General features: G+C 44.1%; 1 protein-coding gene across 3 annotated transcripts in view; it reads left to right on the top strand.

Moving 5' to 3' along the window:
• Positions 1-22,019, top strand: part of GPCPD1 (glycerophosphocholine phosphodiesterase 1) — a 91,438-nt gene that overhangs the window by 6,221 nt on the left and 63,198 nt on the right. For all 3 annotated transcript variants that reach the window (XM_074989326.1, XM_074989327.1, XM_074989328.1), the window contains 2 exons: positions 11,145-11,250; positions 13,271-13,355. In XM_074989326.1, the coding sequence (XP_074845427.1) occupies positions 11,145-11,250; positions 13,271-13,355 (191 nt within the window). The remainder of the gene's footprint in view (positions 1-11,144; positions 11,251-13,270; positions 13,356-22,019) is intronic.

The following is a 22,019-nucleotide window of genomic DNA, read 5'->3' as shown; positions in this document are numbered from 1 at the left end:
AGGAATACACCCAGATGCTGAGATCAACCCTGAATCTGAAGCTCAGCTAAGGAGCTGTCCAGTCCTCAAGTGCACATCTCCCCTGTAGGAGGTAAACCCAAAATTATGTCGTCTTGTGCTATACTGAGAGCTGTGCAGAGTAAGCTCATAAAGCTTGCCCCTCTATCAGCATGGAAGAAAATATAGAAAAGCTTTTTGCCCCCCCTCCCCAGTTAGGAATCCCACACAATGGTTTTAGACAAAACATAAACCAGTTTATAAACTGCCAAAAGTAGACTTTTGAGTGATAAGGGGTGGCAAACAGATCAAAGCATATTTCTAAGCAAGTAAAACAAAACACAACTCGAGCTTAATACTGGAAGAAATTAGTAATAAGTAGCACATTTGCACCCTAAATACCGTATTAGGCAGATTGCAGAGATTTTTGTCATCAGGCTGCACTTGTTAGCAGCTTAAAACTTTTTATATAGTCTCTTCACAGGCTAGCAAGCCTTTCAGCCTAGATTTAGTCCTTTCTCCCAGTCCAGTCTTTTGTTTCTTAGATGTTTACACCACGCATCTTTGGCCAAGTGTCTGTGAAGGAGAGAGTGACAAAGATGTCTCTCCACTGCCTTAATTGGTATTTACATAGGTTGGGAACCGTTTGTCTCCTTGTTTGATTTCTTACTCAGTGTAGTATGAGAGGTTTTCGCCAGGCACTGTTGAGAGGGTCAAACCAGAGCAGATTGCTGAAAACGGTTACTTACAGTCCAAGACTGAGGGTCCTCCGCTATAAGGCACAGCAAAACAGTAACAAAGAGCACCTCTGCTGCCATGCTGACCAGCAACAAGTCACAGAAGCAATTCCCTCAGACACTCTAGTTTCCTTTGTGCCATAACCTGTACCCTTCTTATACTGATGAGGTTTTTGTAAACCAATCTCACCAAATCCACACGGGTTCTTCCAGTCCCAAAGGACCAGCCACATTCCCAGGTCAATGAGTGCCTTTAGATCTCACCCAAAAGAGCAAACTGTCAATCCTTTAGAATTTAAAATCTAAAGGTTTATTAATAAAAAGAATAGGGTGCATAAACTTGTTAAAGCAGTCAAATTATCTCCATCGGTCACAAAGTTCTTGATGCAGTCTTTTAGCAGATGGAAAAGGCTGCTATTTTAAGTCTCTGGAGTACATCTGTTGTTAGGATGGGTCAGCAGTCCTTTCTGGGCTCAGCTCATAGCAGAGTTGCTCCTGCAATGATGAGCTGGATTGAAGACTGAAGACAAAAAATGGAGGAACCTCAGTGGTTCTCCCCCCGCCCCCCCAAGTACCCTTGCCCATGTGGAGGGAAATGTGTCATTCCTCTCTGTGTAGGAGCATGTTTGAAATGGAGCCTACCACACGAGCGGGTTTTCTGTCCCTGTCCTCATTTGGGCATTTTGCTATTGGCAGTCTGGTGGGCTACGTGTCCATAGCCAAATTCATCAAATGTGGATTGGAATTAAGTACAGGGGTTCCCCTTTGTACATCACCCTGAGATACATTGTTTCGCACTCACATCATGGACATATTGAGGGCAAAGACATAAAAATGCCCTGCGCTTCTGTCATGACAATGTATGTGCAATCAAAACAATGCTTTGATTTGAAATTCACGGCAGTGCTGCCATCTTAGCATTACATACCAGCATCCTCCACGCTGCTTCTTCCACCCAGTGTGTTCTCGTGTTGGGACTAGCAGTTCAATGTGCATTCTCTGCTGTTGTTCCTTCCATATTATCATGTTACATGTTGTACTGTATTTGCCATCTGTTAATAATGAGCAAGTGTAGTGCAAGTGAAGGTGCCAAGATGAAGAAACAATGCAGTAGTATTGTGTTAAACAGCAAATTGGAAGTTAGTCATAGTAAAAAGGTTGAACGTGCAGTCAACATTGCCCGTGGTCTTAACTTGCCTCCTGAGTGTTCGTGCAGTAGCGAAGAATGCTTCTCAAATGGAAAGCAAGGCTAAGCATGCTTTGAAGCAATTGGAGGCAAAAATAACAAGGCAAAGTGAGATAATGAAGAGAATGGAACGTTTGCTGGCATTATGGGTTGAGGATCTCCAGAACCAGAACACAATGATCCGCTTAGCCCTCATTCAAGAGAAGGCTTTAAGCTTATATGAGGATCAAAAAAAGCAGTTGGGAGAGGAATCTACTTCAAAAAAGGCCTTCAAGGTTGCCTTTGGATGGTTTCACCGTTTCCAAAACTGGTGTAGTTTCAAAAACATAAAGATTCAGGGAGAGGCAGCCAGCACTGCTTCAAATGCTGCAGAAACATTCCCCGATGAACTTATAAAAACAATTGAAGAGGGTGGGTATGACTTTAAGCAGATGTTTAATGTTGATGAAACTGGGCTGTCTTGGAAGCACATGCCTTCTCAGACATAAGCCGCAAAAGATAGACTTACTCTCCTTTTAGGGGGCAACGCCGGTGGCGATCAGAAATTAAAACCATTTCTAGTTTAGCGTAGTGAAAATCCAAGAGCATTGAAGAATGTATTAAAATCTCGCCTTCCTGTTATCTGGAAATCCCACTCAAGGCTTGGATTACGAGGCAAAGATTCTCTGAGTGGTTCATCGGTTACTTCGTCCCTGAAATGAAAGAGTACTGCAAGAAAAATAATTTAACTTCTTCGAGTGGTCCCCGTGGGTGCTCCACAATAGGTGTCAGGCTCGCTCCGCGCCGCAGATCGGAAATCTTCCAGCAGTTTCTCCTGGATCGCGCATGCGCCAGCGCGCGCTGCCCCCCTGCGCGCCCCTGGCCACGTGCACGATCCAGTCCCCGCCAGTTCCTTCTCAACCGCCATCGGCTGCAGACGGAATCCACTCAGGCTAAGGCCAGAGTCAGATTACTTAGTGGTTTTTTTCCACGTGTAATTTGTTGTTTTTCGGTTATTTAAAAAAAAAAAAAGGGGGGTGGGGAAGAGAGGAGCGGAGAAGAACAGAGCGGATGTGAAAGGCCATTAGGTCTCCCGCTGCCGCAGGCCGGTGATCACTCTTTGAGGAGGAAAGGCACGGATTAAGTGCTAAGTGTACCCTCATAACAATAAAGGACTCGCCACAATGGCCTCTTCAGGTTTTACACAGCGTGAGTCATGCTGTGAAGCTATGCCGGCCTCCGTGGGGCATAGCAAAGGCATCCGACGCCTGCGGGAATTGCAGGCTACCTGGCCGCGTTCTCACTGTGCTCTGACGACCTCCCACACCGGTGCAGAAACGGAGGGAACTCTCCCTCGCTCGATCCTTGCCGTGCATCTGCAGCGAGCAGGACGAGCGGAGCACACGGCTACCGGCCGCATACTCAGGCAGTGGCACCGGCACAGACCCCTGCGGCACCAGCGGTGCAGGGGTGCCAGGCACGGAGCCTGCAGGCACCGGAGGGGGATACCTGCGCAGCACCACAGCTGATGGTGCCGAGCGCGGTGCTAACAGCGGGGCCCGAGATTCCCGGCAGGGGAGGGGGCGGTGCCAGCCCCGCAGTGGAGGGGCAAGGCAACATCAAAAACCCGGCACCGTAGTCCATCTCTGGACAGGGCTGTGCTGCTGTTAACACCAAGCCCTCCCCCTGTGATACACAAGCCGCACCGAAGGCCTGTGTCTCCACCGGCCCATCAAAAAAAAAACGCCTTCTCCGTTCCTCCAACCGATGTCACCACGGCTTGGGCCACCTTCACCATTTTCTGGGATTGGATCCCCCTGGAGTACTGTCACAAGCCAGTTTCACCTCTATCGGTGTTGCCGCGGAGGTCTCGCTCTCCCAGACATCGGGGGGTACACACCCCGTGAGTGGTCCAGGTCTCCATCTCTGGACCCTTGCCATGCTGCCATGGTCGTCCCTATCAGTCTGGACACAGACAAACCACAGTCCTGCACCCAGGGGCAGGTCCCCACCCCGGCCGCTCAATACCCCCATTGGCGCTCCCAATCGGGGATGGAAACACAGTTGTCTCAAGGGGAGTTAAATTTAGAACCCCAAGACTTTCCTTCACAATCCTCCAGCGAGCAAGTGTGTCATCGCCCGCGGGGACCTGAGGGTTCAAGGGAGGTTTACCTTAGGGGTTCCTCCTCATCCTCCCCAGACGAGGCCATGGCCCCCTGGGATGTTTCTCCCCGGGATGACTTTAAACAGTTTCAGGAGCTGTTTTAAAGGGTGGCTTTCACGCATGCCACTTAAACGGCAGAGGTGCAGGAGAAACATCACAAACTCCTGAAAAATCTGAGACCCCCAGCTTCATCCAAAATTGCTATTCCGCTGGACAAAGCCATTCTGGAGTCAGCCATTACTATATGGCAGACTCCGGCCTCTGTTCCGCCTGTGAATGGGAGAGCGGATAAGAAATACTTCGTCCCGGCAGAGGGCATGAAGTTCCTCTTCAGTCACCCACAACCAAATTCTTTGGTGGTTGGGTCGTCCCAACAGAGGTCAAAGGCTTCTCAGTACAAATCGGGGGATCAGACAAAGATGATAAGAAGCTAGAGCTGTTGGGCAGGAAGGTATATTCCTCTCCTATCCGGCTATTGAGAGTGGCAAATTATGGGCACACCTAGCAAACCATAATTTTGATAATTACTCCGGGCTTACTCCCCTCATGGATTCACTCCCGGAAGACAAAAAGCCGGTGTTAAAGGCGATTGTTCAAGAGGGCTACGCAGCATCGCAGACGGGAGTCCAGATTGCCCTGGACGCAGCGGACACGGCGGCACGCTCAACGGCTACAGCAGTGGTCATGCATAGAGAATCCTGGCCCTAGACGTTGAGTATCTCGAGGGACCTACAGGCGAAGATCGTGGACCTTCCCTTTGATACACAAAAGCTGTTTTGCAGACTCAACCGACTCGGTCCCTCACTCCAGTAAGGACTCAAGAGCTGCACTGAGAAGCTCGGACATTTATACTCCCCCATACAGGAGGGAAAAATTTTATCCTCAGCAAAGACGCTATACTTACAACCACAGCATGCTCAATATCAACAGGGCTACGGCCACGGGCGCTATCAATAGCGGCAACAGTACAGAACCCCTAGGCGACGTTCTCAACAAAGCCGTACGCCCTCGGGTCAGGCCTTAAAGGCAGCAAGTTTGATGGGTATGTCGGGGGCTGCACTATCAATACCCTCGCTCAATGCCACTCTCACCTCATGTTCCATCATCGCCTCAGACCGTTCCACTCCCAATGGCAAAAGATCACCACAGACATATGGGTGCTGGAGATCATAGCCAGGGTTAAGCGATCCCCTCCCAGTCGCTTCCACCGACGAAGCCTCCCACCAGGCCTCGCCTCAGGGGCGCTGCCACGAGGCGAGGCTCAAGCAGAAGGTGACCCATCTTATGTTCACAAGTGCGGTGGAAAGAGTGCCAGAATAATATCAGGGGAAGGTTTTTATTCACGCTACTTCCTATCAGAGAAGAAAACGGGACACCGGAGACCCATCTTAGATCTTCGGGGCCTCAATCGTTACTTGCGCAAGCAACGGTTTTTGGATGATCACAGTTGCCTTGATACTCGTGGCACTGGACGATGGAGACTGGGTTGCAGCACTCGACTTAGGTGATGTGTACTTTCATATAACAATCCAACCGGGACACAGACGCTTCCTCCACTTCACGGTTGGCCAGGAGCGCTTCCAGCACAGGGTTCTTCCGTTTGGCCTCTCCTCGGCCCCCAGAGTCTTACCAAAACCCTGGCAGTGGTGTCAGCCTACCTGCACAGACAGGGGGTATTTATTTTTCCATATCTGGGCGACTGCCTGCTAAAAGGGACCTCGAAGGCAGAGGTCTCACGCATGATACGCGTCACAGCGGACGTGTTTCTTCTCTGGGCCTAGTCATCAACCTCGCAAAGTCAAAGCCCAAACCCACACAATATATAGAGTTCATAGGGGCACGCATAAACTTTATCACAGCAAGGGTGTACCTACCCGACGCCCACTTCCGCGCAATCAGTTCGCTGGTGCAAGTCATTACATACAGCCCCACAGTGCCGATCTTACCGTGCCTACAGCTGCGGGGCCATATGGCGGCAGCGACGTTTGTGGTACAGAATGCCAGGTTGCACATGTCAAGCCTGTAGCATTGGCCGGCGAGCGTTTACAAACCGGCATCCCACGCTGTCCACGGGGTGGTGTCACCCGCAACAGAGGTGCGCAGATCCCTGGCGTGGTGGGAAAACCCCGACAATCTGCTCGTGGGGGTGCCTTTTCACCAACCGCAAACTTCTGTTTTTCTTACTACCGACACCTCCCACATGGGATGGGGAGCGCACATCGGCGACAAGGTAACGCAAGGGCTATGGTCCCCTGCAGAACAGACCCTGCACATATCCATACTGGAGCTCAGAGCAGTGTTCAACGCCTGCAAACATTTTCGAGATTACCTGTATGGCAAAGTAGTTGGGATTCAATACCGACAATACCTCCACTATGGTCTACATCAATCGATAAGGAGCATGATCCCATGCCCTATGTGCGGAAGCACTCCGATTGTGGAATCGGTGCATCGCCAACAACATAACATTGAAAGCCTCGTGCTTGCCGGGTGCGCGCAACGTGAATGCAGACCAGCTGAGCAGGCGCTTCGCAATCACGCACGAATGGCAGATCCGCTCCAATCTGCTACAGCGCATTTTTCGTACATGGGGGTTTCCCCAGATCGATCTGTTTGCCACCCACTACAACAAAAAAAAAGTGTCCCCAGCACTGCTCCAGAGCAGGAGTGGGGCGGGGGTCCCTGGGGGACGCATTCATGTTTTTCATGGAAGGGTTCCCTACTTTATGCGTCTTCCCCCGCAGTGCTTATCTGCAAGGTCTTGCACAAAGCCAGAAGGGAGAGAGCTTGCACGATACTCATAGTCCCGCTTGGGATCGGCAGCAATGGTTTCCCTTGCTTCTGTGCATGTCGGATCGCCCACCGCTCCCTCTACCGGTGGCGCTGGACTTTCTCCCGCGGGCTCAAGGGTCCATAGTGCACCCGCACCCTTAAGGTCTGCACCTACAAGCATGGCTAATCCATGGCTCAGCTCCTTAAAGAGCACATGTACGGAGGGAGCACAAGTAGTCCTGGAATGTAGCCGAAGGACCTCCACCAGGAGGACTTACAAGCACAAATGGACTCGTTTCACAGCCTGGTGTTCCGCCAAGCAGTTAGCTCCCCTTGACGTTCCTATACCTGTAATATTAGAATATTTATTGGACCTCAAGAGAGGCGGGCTTTCTCTATCCTTGCTAAAGGTCCACCTCACCGCTATATCAGCCTTTTTGGCATACAGAGGAAGGGCCCATGGTATTCGCCCATCCTATCGTTACCAGGTTCTTGAAGGGGCTGGTAAACCTGTACCCCCCTCGGAAACCGCTTCCACCATCGTGGAATTTGGGCTTGGTGCTCAGCACGCTATCGGGTCCACCTTTTGAACCATTAGCCACAGTTCCCATACGTCTCCTTACGATAAACAACCTTCCTCCTTGCAACTATGTCAGCCAGCAGGGTGAGTGAGCTCGCAGCAGTGATGGCAAGGCTGCACCCAGCCTTTGTTCCAAAAAGTCTCTCCGGAGTCCAATCTTAATGAGCCAATAGTTTTATCCTCGTTTTACCCGAAGCCTCACAGCTCCGGCAAGGAGGCACGGCTGCATCTCCTAAATGTGAGGAGGGCGTTGGCCTTCCACACAGACAGAACTAAGTCCTTCTGGAAAACGGACAGGCTTCTAGTCTCTCTCGCTCCTGGGTCAAAAGGAGAAGGTCTCTCTTCCCAGAGAATCTCAAAGCACATTGTGCCCTGTATAACAATGTGCTTCGAACTTCGAAAGACTCCTTTGCTGGCCCTACCCAGGGCTCACTCCACCAGGGCGGTGGCGGCGTCAACAGCCTTATTCAAGGGCATCGAGTTAACAGACATCTGTAGAGCGGCGACCTGGTCATCCTATGACACCTTCACCAAGCATTATGCCCTGCCTTGGGTATTCTGAGAGGATACCCATCTGTCGACAGCAATCCTCTCGGGGGCAAGCTGCACATAAACCGATTTACCCACCTCCTTACTTGGGTTACTGCTGGGTAGTCACCTATTGTGGAGCACCCACAGGGACCACTTGAAGAAGAAGGGGAAGTTACTCACCTGTAGTAACGATGGTTCTTCAAGATGTGTCCGCATGGGTGCTCCACCACCCGCCCATCCTCCCCGCTTTCGATCTCTGTCTAGTGTTTTTCAGGAGCATCTGAGGCAGTTGGTCAAGGAACTGGTGGGGACCGGATCGTGCACACGGCCGGGGGCGTGCAGGGGGGCGGCGCGCTCTGGCGCATGCGCAATCCAGGAAAAACTGCTGGAAGATTTCCGATCTGCGGCGCCGGGCGAGCCCGACACCTATTGTGGAGCACCCACAGGGACACATCTCGAAGAACCATCGTTACTACAGGTGAGTAACTTCCCCTTTCAAGATTCTGCTCATATTAGACAATGCCAGTGCCCATGACCTTGATTTTGAACAGCTGTCTCGAGTTTAACGCTGTTTTCATGCCACAGAGGACATCATCTCTGCTGCAGTCTATGGACCAGGGTGTGACTGCAGCATTGAAGGCCTACTGTTTGAGAGAGACATTCTGCAAACTCATAGGGGATGCTGATGGTAACAAAAAACCCACAGTCCTGGAATTCTGGAAGAATTACAGCATTTACGACTCTGTGTTAATTAGCTCCACTGGGGATGAATTTTCTAGCTGCCTAATGAATGGTTTTTTGCGGGGGGGAAAGAGTGCCCTGCTGCAGTCCATACCTTCCTTGGCTTCGACACATCGGGTGTTCATGATGAAATAGTGAAACTGGCAAAGGAAGCAGGCTTTCATGAAGTGGAAGCTGATGATGTTAATGAGTTGTTGGAGTCTCATGGTTTGCCTCTCAGTAATGGAGATCTGTTAGAGTTGGACATGCATGGTTTTGAAGAAAATACAGCTGATGATGATGAGGGCAAATTCTGAACAGAAAGCTGTTTTCACAGTTCAGTTTCTAAAGGAAATGTTTGTCCATGTTGAACGTGCAATAGAGATAATGCAAAGATGTGACAATCTTTTTGACCGCTCATCAATGGTGTCTAGGAGCATTAGAGGATCTTTGGCTTGCTACTGAGAAATATTAAAACCAAAATAAAAAGCAGGAAAGCAAACAACCCTGGATTCTTTCTTTTAAAAAGAAAATGAACCAACTGCTCACCGATGAAATTGAAGCAGGACCCTCTGGGTTTTAAGGTTAAACACTTTAAAATCGTATGTTTGAGTCTGGTTTTTTTTTTTTTTTTTTTTTTAAACACTCAGTGTTTCACTATATGTAGTTCATTGCTAACGTACAAGAATACAACTTAAAGGACTCGGTCCCTATCCCAACAGATTTACATGTGTTCTTATTGTAGAAAGTTCTCTTTGGTAAGTTGTTTGGGTACCATTACTGCACGTGAGGTCCCTGTCCCCCTGTATTTACATGTATTCTTATGGAGAAAAATTTCCCTTTTGTACATGTTTTCGCTTTACATCATGACTTCACGCTCCCTAACCATGATGTGTAAAGGGGACCCCCTGCACTGCTTTACCTAGTTAGGAATTATTTCATAGTAGATTGCGATGTCTCCCATTGTGGTCTCCTAAACACTAGAATTTCAACTACAAGCACAGAGGCACCAACTTACAACTCCACTTACAAAAAATAGTTTCCGTGAATCACCAGCTTTCATCAGATACCTCTGTTGGTCCACTGGATACAGGATTTGGTGCAAACCTAGGGCAGTGGTTGTAATAGTGGTTGCCCTACTATTGTCTGAGGTGATTGAGCAGCAATAGGTGAAATTATTTTTGAAACAAGAAGTTAAGATAATACAGTTTTTAGTGAGGGTGAAACAAGTTCTAATCCTGTTTTAACTGTTTAGAAACAGCTCCAGTAGAAATGACTGAAGTTCGGCATTTTTGCATACAAATTGTTAATGACAGGGTAGTCCTTTTCTTGATGTTCTTGGGCTGATGTGGTGAGTAGAGCAGGAAAGAGGACACGATTACTCAAAATGCTCAGTGAGCATCTGTGAAAACTTGTAGACTGAAAAGAAACCCCAGTTGTTTTAAAATCTGTGTTCTTGAATGTGACCTGAAGTGAGAGACATTGCCCCTTACGCCCTCATGCAAAGTCGAAGTTAAGATTGAAAAGTCAAGTGCTCAGGTTTGAAAATGCCAAAATACAAGTTACATGCACAAATTTTAATTTTTCTCCCTTGTGTCTGCCTTGTGATAGTACTTGTTTACATGATCATATGCTATATTTTCATTCAAAAGTATAAAAGAGAGAGTTAAATCTTTTTGATAGAAAAAGCATGTACCTTAATAATGGATCATAGTCTCAGAGGAGTAGTCGCGTTAGTCTGTAGGTTCACAAAAAGCAAGCAGTCCTATAGCACCTTAAAGATTAACACATTTATTTGTTAAATAATGGGCTTTTGTGGGTAAAACCCGCTTTTTCAGATTGGAGTAGATAATCATATAGTGGGAGTGGGGGAAGGAGAGAAGGGGGGAAAAAAGAGGTGCATGTGCGTGTGCCATCTTTCATTAATCGTACCAGTGGAAGAAATTAAATGAGAACTACTCATCTACAGAAAGTTAAGCATGTTCATAAGTATTTGCAACTCTGGGACTTTCTTTGCAGTGCTTTTCTGTTTGGCGACAGTTGAGAGAGAGCAGGGGCAACTAATTTGCCACTTGTGTTGGGTGTTAAATTCTGCTTGCCCTACTACTACTTACTTGAATTAGCTTTCCAGGAAACTGACTTAACATAGACTACCTGTGCTTAAGAATCTGCCTGTCCTATTGTCTGAGGTGACTGAGCAGTATTGCTGTAGATAAAATGTAGTATGGTCGTCCCTCTTAGATTGGCAGTTATTGCTAACTATAAACTGGTGGGTGAAGCCTTCAAGATGAGAAAAAATTTGAAGTAGAGTCACAATCCTGTAGTGGCAAAATGTCCTTGGAGGGTGTTTCGGGGTGACTTACTAATGAGGCCTAGGTTGGTGTCTTTCATGTAGCACAAAAGTAGACCTTCAATTACTGTGTAGAATGCCTTTTCTAATTGAAGACAGTTCCAGCTAATGATGATTTATCTTTCCAGGAGAGGTTTTTGCAATATGTGGGAGTTGCAACTCTTTAGGAAACTGGAATCCTCAAACTGCAGTGGTTCTTCAAGCAGATGATGCTGCTGATACTGATGCTGATGGGTAAGCCTTTAATAATAAAAATACTGATCTAATAATTAGGTTTTGATACTGAATTCAAAATTCTGAAAACTGTATACACAATTCATAATTCTTCCTAGAATATTTATCTAATATCTCTACGTTGGTTGATCATTTGGAATGCATTTTTAGAAATAACAGTATTTACTAATGTAATAGAATTTGTAACTCGCAATGTGTTTTTCTGGTAGAGTGATTCCTCCTCTAAGACTGCCTACACTAGAGCAATATGTTGGCAGAAGTTGCCATTGGAACATATCTTTTGACAGGGGGCGGCCGACCTACCCGTCCACGCTCTCGACAAAACAGCCAACCAGAAGCACAGCAGACAGGGCTGCCCAGTGTCCTGGAAGCCCTGTCTGTTGACAGGGCCCCCTGGAATGTCCATACTGTCTTTCTGTCGACAAGCTGTTGACATAGGCATTCTGCCCCATAGGGAAGTGACAGAATGCTGTCCACAGAAGTGCTGCATTCAGTCAATTTACTGTTGACAGAAAAACCCGGGAATATGGATGCTTACTGGGTTTGTCAGCAAACCACCAGTTCTGTTGACAGAATTCTCTAGTGTAGATATAGCCTTAGAGTGGGGTGATAGCATTGTTCAAAAACTTCTTTAAAATGCCATTAAGGGTGATCTGCTCTGAAGTCTGTTTTCTGTGGCTGTAAACTTGTAGTAAAAGAGTAAGTTTTCCTTGTAGAGCTGTGAAGGGGGAAATACCAAAAAACTGGGTATTGTGTTGCATAAATTTTAAAATGATTTAGTGTGTACTCCCATTGATTTAGTAAAAACCGCAGAAGGTGTCAACTACTGTCTAAGTAAGTTACCTATTTTTCTCGGATTTAAGAAATAGCCAGCAGAGAATCTGTTGCTAACTGTCGGACAGTGTGACACCTTTATGATGTAACCAATTTTCACATTTCCCCCATTTGTAAAATACCTTAGATCTATAGATGAAAGACTCAATAGAAATGTGTGAATGGGGGTCAGGGTAGCCTGGCCCCAAGCACTGTAGCCTGTCTGCAGGCACAAGTGGCTCTCACTCAGCAGGTAGAACAGGAAGTTTATTAGGGGACAGAGGAACAGTTTCTCACAGAAGAGTCAGTGCAGCAATTGAAGACAGTCATTCCAACCCCTCCTGGGGAGAGGGGCCCGAGGGGTGCCCCTCTGGTGTGTAGCTTCCCCACTCGCCAGGCTGGCTCCCTTCTAGCTCCCTCTCCCCCCAGGTTCTAACTGCTGCCCCAGATTCAAAACCTTCTCAGCTCCTCCCTGCTCTTTGTTCAGGGCAGAGGTGTTACCTGCCAGCTTAGGTTACAGCCCCAGGGCTCATCCTTAGCTGCTGGGAGCTGCTTTGTGTGTGTGTCTCTGTCTGTCTCTCTCTCACACTTGCACTCCCACCCCCCCCCCGCCCCCTCCATCACAAAGTGCAACACATTATTTACTTGATGCATGCTTTATTAGGTCAACTAGAAGAGGCTTTTTATGCTTTTATATGAAATTCATTTTACAAGATGTATGGTAACGTGCGGAGATCACAATTTTCAAAGCTTCTTATAGTAAATGGAAAAGCTAACGATATTGCATGCCTGCATATCTGTAATGCCCTATAGATATTCTCTTTCTGAATGGCTGAATCATTACTGCAGCTTTGATGATAGATGGCTGCTGCAAAATTTCAACTTCACTATAAATGTTGTAAAATGTTTTTAGCCTCAAGTCATTTTAGAGGTCCATTACATAAATTGTGTTGCTATTCAGGTTTTAAGAATGCCAGTGTGTTTGCCCATCTGTTTCTTTGACTAACTTTAAAATGGCTTTGGACGTCTTTTTTTTTTTTTTTTTTTTAAAAAAAGGGAGCAAAAGACTATTGTGATGGTGAAGTCATTTTCCCCAAGCCATGTTTATATACCTCCCTATTTCTTTATAACATTTAGTTTTGGGCTTTCAATAAAAATTTAGAAAACCTTGATGTAACCAAATACTTTTTAAAAACTTCTTCCACAGTATGTTGTGGAAAGCTACTGTTGAACTTACTCGAGGAGTTGCTGTTCAGTACCGGTATTTTAAAGGGTGCTTCCTACAACCTATGGTATGTATATCTTCTTAAGCTGTTTAACATTTTTACTGTAATACACTTTGTCTTTAAATTAAAGTATGTCTTATGACTCCAGCAAAATAATAAAATGTTAAAGTAGATACTACCTTGGTCTGTGACAACTGGGGTTATGTGTAGTTCATTACGTTAGACATTCCTCCCACCACCTGACAGTTGCTTCTCCAGTAAAAATGCATGTTGATAACACAGAGCTTAAATACATACAAGATCCCTCATAACTGTAGGTCATCTCTATCTGCTGTCACTAGAGCAATCATTAAAAGCAAACAATTTACTGAACAGGGTAAGAGTATTGCATCATAATAATATAAATGTGTAATAACAGAAGAAAATTATTGGTAATTCAAGTAAACATGCTGAAGTTCTGCTTACTGTGCTCTCTTAATATTTATTATAAAACACATTTTATGTTAATTGTCTCTTGTGCAGTTGCCACATTTTAATGGCTTTTTATTTTGTTAAAAGCCAAGAGCATTGCGATATTTTCGATAGTTCCTATCCAGGCCTTTGCATGAGCATTAGACCTACAATTTTCACTTGGATTCATACCGATGACGCCTGTGAGTAGTGTTCAGAAGGCAGCACACTCATCTGTGCAAATCACATTGGGACTATAAGTACGTCTTTTTGGGGTTAAGGATAGGAGAGTTCTAAGGAGATGATCCAATCATGTAATCATTCAGGGGAAAATAAATAGCTACTGTTTAGATGCATTTTCTCAAGATACACTAATACTCAAGAAAAATGGCCCAGTAAACCCACTCTGCTGTCTTTTGCACTTTCTATAAATGCATTTTCATTATTCGCCTGCTCCCAATTCGTTCACATTTATGTGTCTTCAGCAGTAAGTAAATACACAATTCTTCAGTCTTTCCACGTATTTTCTTTGTGTAGCTCAGGCATTTTAAATTATTCCATGTCTGTGATCTAAAATTGAGTACTCTTGATTTCTATTTTTTTGCAGCTAGGAGAAAATCCTTTTGAGCTGAAAATATATTTGAAAAGACATTTTATCAAATTTCTCATTAACATTAATTCATTCTACACATGCTATAACAGATGGCTTGTTTTATTTGAGTTCCAGTATGTGAAATCAACTAATATTAAACCGAGACTTAAAGTAGATATTTGAAATATTCTGAGGGCATAAGAGGGGAGGGCACAAGGATGGGAGTGTTTTTAATAAATAATAAATTTTTTATAAAACGGGACTCCTGTTTAAAGTAGGTCAGTTTGAAGGCCTAGCAGTTCAAGCAGTGTCCTTTTTAATTCAGATATTCCAACATTTAAAATGTAAGAAGTAAAGAATTGTGGTGGGGGGGGAAGGGCACCTAGCTTAAAAGAAATATTTTTGCTAGTAAAACACATTTTCTCCCATGTAACTTTGCAAAAGTTCACAGTATATATTGGTGAGTGTGTTTCTTTAAGTAGGTACTCTGTATCGTGCACGCTCTATGTACCGTGTGATGCAGAGGCTGTCAAGGTAAGTATGAATTTTATGAAATAGCAGAGTAAACAGACATTGTATATAAAACCCATGTAAATACCCATAGTGAGAGAACTATTCATTAGCAGAATTTAAATTGCACCTTGTTATAAACCACCTGACTTAGGTTTCTTCAGTAAAACACATTTGCTTCCTGTCTCTAGAAATGTTTTTCTAAGGGTTAATTCCTTGTTTAGTTCTTGAACTGTTTATGAATATAGTAAAACTAAGTTGTGTGGGTGTAGTAGATAAGTTGAAGAACAAAATAAGATGCAACACAGATAAACGGGGTATACAGAGAACCTAATTGGATAAAACCATTAATAATGTAATAAGAGGCATTTTAATTTATAATTTGAGGTTCAAAACACTCTTCGATCATTGGACTGTATTTAATATTTCCTGTTTTGTTTGTTACTCTTCTAAATTTAAAAAGTATGTAGTTGCACCAATATAATTTAGTAAGAATCTGAAAAATACTTCAGATATCTTGAACTTTTAATATATTGTAATTATTCAAACACTACATGCTAATCATGTAGTAAACAGATTAGGGGCTTAAGCATTTCTAAATGTGTTTTGGCAAAAATCCTTATACTTTAGCCCCATATTTCAGTGTATAAATTTGTACACATACTGTAGAATAAACTTATGCTAAGGACACATCCAGTTTAAAGGTGCAAAATGATTAGTAGTTCTGTTTCAAGTTTTTCATGAACCGCGGTCACCTTTGTTTGAATCAGAACATCGTATATAGTGACAGAGATAGCTGTGTTAGTCTGTATTCTACCAAAACAAAGAGTCAAGTAGCACTTTAAAGACCAATAAAATAACTTATTAGGTGGCAAGCTTTCATGGGACAGACCCTCTTCTTCAGATCATAGCCATACCAAAACAGACTCATATATGAAGAAAGAAATATTTATTTCTTCCTAAATTTCTTTCTTTCTTCATATATGAGTCTGTTTTTGGTATGGCTATGATCTGAAGAAGAGGGTGTGTCCTAATTAGGGTCTGTCACCTAATAAGTTATTTTATTGGTCTTTTAGGCTACGTCTACACGTGCACGCTACATTGAAATAGCTTATTTCGATGTAGTGACATCGAAATAATCTATTTCGGTGAATACCGTCTACACGTCCTCCAGGGCTGGCAACGTCGACATTCAACTTCGACGTTGGGCAGCACCACATCGAAATAGGCGCTGCGAGGGAATGTCTACACGCCAAAGTAGCACACATCGAAATAAGGGTGCCAGGCACAGCTGCAGACAGGGTCACAGGGCGGACTCAACAGCAAGCCGCTCCCTTAAAGGGCCCCTCCCAGACACAGTTGCACTAAACAACACAAGATCCACAGAGCCGACAACTGGTTGCAGACCCTGTGCATGCAGCATGGATCCCCAGCTGCAGCAGCAGCAGCCAGAAGCCTTGGGCTAAGGGCTGCTGAACACGGTGACCATAGAGCTCCGCAGGGGCTGGAGAGAGAGCGTCTCTCAACCCCTCAGCTGATGTCTGCCATGGCGGACCCCGCTATTTCGATGTTGCGGGATGCGGATCGGCTACGCGTTCCCTACTTCGATGTTCAACTTCGAAGTAGGGCGCTATTCCCATCCCCTCATGGGGTTAGCGGCTTTGACGTCTCGCCGCCTAACGTTGATGTTAACATCGAAATAGCGCCCAACATGTGTAGCCGTGACGGGCGCTATTTCGAAGTTAGTGCCGCTACTTCGAAGTAGCGTGCACGTGTAGACACGACTTTAAAGTGCTACTTGACTCTTTTTTTAACATCGTATATAGTGTGTGTTTGGTTAAGCTAAAGGTAATACACATGAGCCCTAATACAGGAATCAGATCATTTGAATTCTATCTAGAAACAAAATGAGTGTACAAATAAGAAGCTGAAAAGTTAGCACAGCAAAATATGCTAATGAGCAGTATTCAAATTTAGGAAGAAATAAATGAAAAATCCTCTTCCTCAGTTTTGTAAATTGTCATTTTTGGTAGTATCCCTTGTCAGTCTTATTTCACTTGAAAATATCTCAAATTAAAATGACAGTTGATGTTGAATTATTTATGTACAGTCAATATGAATGGTTAATATTAAATAAGAACTGTCTTGGGTTGTTTTTAGGTTATTTATGAATGTGTATTTGTGCAAATTTAATGCATGTCTTGGATGCTGTAATGAAGGGCAACACATGCATGCAGAAGGAAAGCTTTTAATGAAAGCTAGATACCATTTGCAGTGGCTTATGTGTTTTGTGCATTTTTCTGAAGAAATGGTTATGCGGTTATTGAAGCAAGACACTTAGCTATTTCTGCTGTTTTCTACAAGTTGAGCTTTTGCTTATTCAAACATGTGTTTTATGATTGCTTTACTGTAAAGTTCTTTCCGTTATGAATCTCTTTATCTGGGCAGAGTTGCTTCTTGATACCTTTTTTAAAAATCCTGTTTGGAACATAAGTCATGCATGTGTATTACATGTAGATATAAATGTGTTTTTTAAGTAATTCATGGTGAATACAGAATAAATAAAACACGTAAACCCTTGGCCTTTATGTAATATTTTCTCTTTCAGTAAATAAGCCTGTATATTGAGTATTTCCTTCAAGGAACTAAGCAGTCACTAAGTCACCAGTGGATGTAGCAGAGCTTTGAAAACTTGGCACCACTCTTCAGTTCACTTCTAAATATTGGGAGAAAATCATTTGATATATTTCTGTTCATGGGGAATTTTAACAAAGCTTTGTATGTTCTTGAAATTATCTAGTAATAAAAACACTCCAAACATGAATCTTGGGTTCATATTCTGTGTTTACAGGCAGAGCACCACAACAAAATCTTTGACTGCCAGTCAGTAGCAGGCTAGCAACTTCTAGTTTCTGCCTAACTGCTAGCATTGAAGTGGTTCTCCCCTATAACTGTGCTGTCGCAGCATATTGCATGTTAAAAAGATGACTGCAACATTTTCAAGCAGTAACTGAAAGCAATAGTTATCTTACTGTTTTCCATGTTAGGTAACTTAAATCTGTGTGCTAGTATGTCTATGCCTTGTGGAGTCAGCTATCCCTTTGAGCTTTCTTATATTTTTTGTCAGTGCTGGTTGATTATGCTCGAATAATATTCATCAGTGTGGTATAAAAACCTAAATAGATGAATCTCTGTCAAAAGTGCACCATTAAAAACATTCTTTAGTTTCTCAAGGAATTCAGCTGCTTTATGCTCTTACTGCCCAGCTTTTTACATGGCACATGAGATTCCATTTTGATATTCTTGGACTTAGTGTGCGTGTCTGCACTGACATCTCACTTGTACACTGTCCTTTTAAGCACCTGCCATGACACTTACACAGATTCCATTGATGAATTCTTCCAGACAGAATGACCTCCTTTATTTGTATGCTGCTCTCATGTTTTCGCTTTTGGAGAGGTCACTAACCTAATTAATAGGAGAAGTTATAGACACCCACTTTCTTGCTGGCAGCCAAAGATTTGACTGAGAATCCAGAGTGTGCCAGCCAAAAATATGTGGGTCTGCTACAAGAAAAGAGGGGGGAAAAAACTTGACTTCACATTCTTTTCAGCTTGCTCATATTTTAGGCAATTCTATTTCCCAATTTTTATCCTTGGAATTATATTTCTCTCTCTCTCTCTCTCATTATCATAACATTACTAAAAGAGACATTAATCATGTAATGTGGTGTAATTAGATACATTCCACTTCTAAAGCAGTGAGTGCTTCATAACTTAGATATGTATTTTGCATGAAGTGGCTTTGTGTGGTATATATGTAGCTTTGAGCTAAATGGGAGCTTTGCATTTGTTTTTTAGCGGTAATACGGAGATCAAACCTAAATTTACTTTTAAATCTTTGGCTTTTGCATCCACTAATGCAAAACCCCTAAGGATGTGTCATCTGTTGACTTTATCAGGAAGTCTCAGCTGCTGCTAAAAAAAACTGATTACTGAGCTACAGACTGTCAGGTTTCAGATACTTTGGTAATTTCTATTGGATTTTAAGCTTGTCTAGATTTTCTCTTTTTATGAGCAAATTAAGTTGTTACTGTTAATTTGAGAGAAATGTTTGTGTCTTTATTTAAAAAAAAAACAAAAACTGAGAAAGCTGATGCTGGACCTTTATGCTTTGTAAGGGAAGGGACAATGTAGGCTTGATGATTTGAGAGTGGCTTCTTAGGTAACAATACCTGGATGAATAGTAACAGAGGAAGCCGTGCTAGTCTATACACTATCAAAACAAAAAGCAGTCAAGTAGCACTTTAAAGACTAGCAAAATAGTTTATTAGGTGAGCTTTCGTGGGACAGACCCACTTCTTCAGACCATGGCCAGACCAAAACAGACTCAATATTTAAGGCACAGAGAACCAAAAACAGTAAGCAAGGAGGATAAATCAGAAAAAGATAATCAAGGTGAGCAAATCAGAGAGTGGAGGAGTGGGGGGGAAGGCCAAGAATTAGATTGAGCCAAGTATGCAGATGAGCCCTGATAGTGACTCAGAAAGTTCCCATCATGATTTAAACCATGTGTTAATGTGCTGAATTTGAATATAAAAGCCAGCTCGGCTGTTTCCCTTTGCAGAACGGTGCGATAATTCTTCAGTAACACACATACCTTTAGGTCATTGACAGAATGCCCCATTCCATTAAAATGCTGACTAACTGGTTTGTGGATCTGGAGTGTTTTGATGTCTGTTTTGTGCCCATTGACCCTTTGTCTAAGGGAGTTAGAAGTCTGTCCAATATACAAAGCATCTGGGCATTGTTGGCACATGATGGCATATATGATGTTAGTAGAGGAGCATGAGAAAGTGCCCATGATTCTGTGAGTAACCTGGTTAGGTCCAGTGATGGTATTTCCAGAGAAGATATGTAGACAAAGCTGGCAGCGGGCTATGTTACAGGGAAGGGTTCCAGGACTGGTATTCCTGGGGTATAGACTGTGGCTGTTAGCGAGGATCCTCATGAGGTTGGCAGGTCCTCTGTAGGAGAGAACAGGCATGTCACCCAGGGCCTTCTGGAGCGTGGCATCCTGATTAAGGATAGGTTGTAGCTCTTTAATAACTCGTTGCAGTGGTCTGAGTTGGGGGCTGTAGGCGATGACCAGTGGTGTTCTGTTCTTGGCTTTTTTGGGCCGATCTTGAAGTAGCTGGTCTCTGGGTATTCGTCTGGCCCTGTCGATTTGTGTTTTTACTTCTCCTGCTGGGTAGTTCAGGCTTATGAATATTTGGTAAAGTTCTTGTTGTTTTTGGTCTCTGTCAGTTGGATCAGAGCAAATGCGATTGTACCTAAGGGCTTGACTGTAAACAACAGATCTAGTCACGTGTGCCGGATGGAATCTAGAAGGGTGTAAATAAGTATAGCGATCAGTAGGTTTTCCGTACAGTGTGGTACTGATCAGGCCATCCTTGATTAGTACTATCGTGTCCAGGAAATGTCTCTCTTGCATGTTGTAATAGAGGCATAAGTTGATGGTGGGGTGTAGATTGTTAAAGTCTCTGTGGAATTCTTCTAGAGCCTCTGTACCATGGGTCCAAATCATAAAGATGTCATCAGTGTATCTTAAGTAGAGGAGTGGCAATAGAGGACGAGAGCTGAGGAATTGTTGTTCCAGGTCAGCCATAAATATATTAGCATATTGTGGAGCCATGCGGGTGCCTATAGCAGTTCCACTAATCTGGAGGTATAAATTGTCCCCAAAACGGAAATGATTGTGTGCGAGAACAAAGTTACAGAGGTCAGACACCAGATTGGCTGTGGTGGCATCAGGGATGGTATTCCTGATTGCTTGTAATCCGTCTTTATGTGGAATATTAGTGTACAGAGCCTCTACATCCATTGTGGCAAGGATGGCGTTATCAGGAACTTTTCCAATGTTTTGTAATTTCCTCAGGAAGTCAGTATCTCGGATATAGCTGGGAGCGTTGGTGGCATAGGGTTTGAGGAGGGAGTCCATGTAACTGGATAGTCCGGTGGTAAGGGTGCCAATACCTGAAGGAACTTCCTGCTGCTACTTGGGACCTCATTCACTCAGACACACATCTGAGCCCCAGCCTGGATTATTCTATTATTCTTTTTACTTCCCAAAATCCACAAACCTGGAAACCCTGGATGCCCTATCATTTCAGATATTGGCACCGTTACCACCAGACTATCCAGTTACGTGGACTCCCTCCTCAAACCCTATGCCACAAACACTCCCAGCTATATCCGAGATACCACCGACTTCCTGAGGAAATTACAAAACATCGGAAAAGTTGCTGATAACACCATCCTTGCCACAATGATGTAGAGGCTCTGTACACTAATATTCCACATAAAGACGGATTACAAGCAATCAGGAATACCATCCCTGATGCCACCACAGCCAATCTGGTGTCTGACCTCTGTAACTTTGTTCTCGCACACAATCATTTCCGTTTTGGGGACAATTTATACCTCCAGATTAGTGGAACTGCTACGGGCACCTGCATGGCTCCACAATATGCTAATATATTTATGGCTGACCTGGAACAACAATTCCTCAGCTCTCGTCCCCTATTGCCACTCCTCTACTTAAGATACTCTGATGACATCTTTATGATTTGGACCCATGGTACAGAGGCTCTAGAAGAATTCCACAGAGACTAACAATCTACACCCCACCATCAACTTATGCCTCTATTACAACATGCAAGAGAGACATTTCCTGGACACGATCGTACTAATCAAGGATGGCCTGATCAATACCACACTGTACGGAAAACCTACTGATCGCTATACTTACCTACGCCCTTCTGGTTTCCATCCTGCACACGTGACTAGATCCGTTGTTTACAGTCAAGTCCTTAGGTACAATCGCATTTGCTCTGATCCAACTGACAGAGACCAAAAACTACAAGAACTTTACCAAATATTCATAAGCCTGAACTACCCAGCAGGAGAAGTAAAAACACAAATCGACAGGGCCAGACGAATACCCAGAGACCAGCTACTCCAAGATCGGCCCAAAAAAGCCAAGAACAGAACACCACTGGTCATCGCCTACAGCTCCCAACTCAGACCACTGCAACGAGTTATTAAAGAGCTACAACCTATCCTTAATCTGGATGCCATGCTCCAGAAGGCCCTGGGTGACATGCCTGTTCTCTCCTA

This window comes from Carettochelys insculpta, chromosome 3 (assembly GCF_033958435.1).
Source record: "Carettochelys insculpta isolate YL-2023 chromosome 3, ASM3395843v1, whole genome shotgun sequence".
Lineage (NCBI taxonomy): Eukaryota > Metazoa > Chordata > Testudines > Carettochelyidae > Carettochelys > Carettochelys insculpta.
This window is presented reverse-complemented; position numbering and strand designations above follow the sequence as displayed.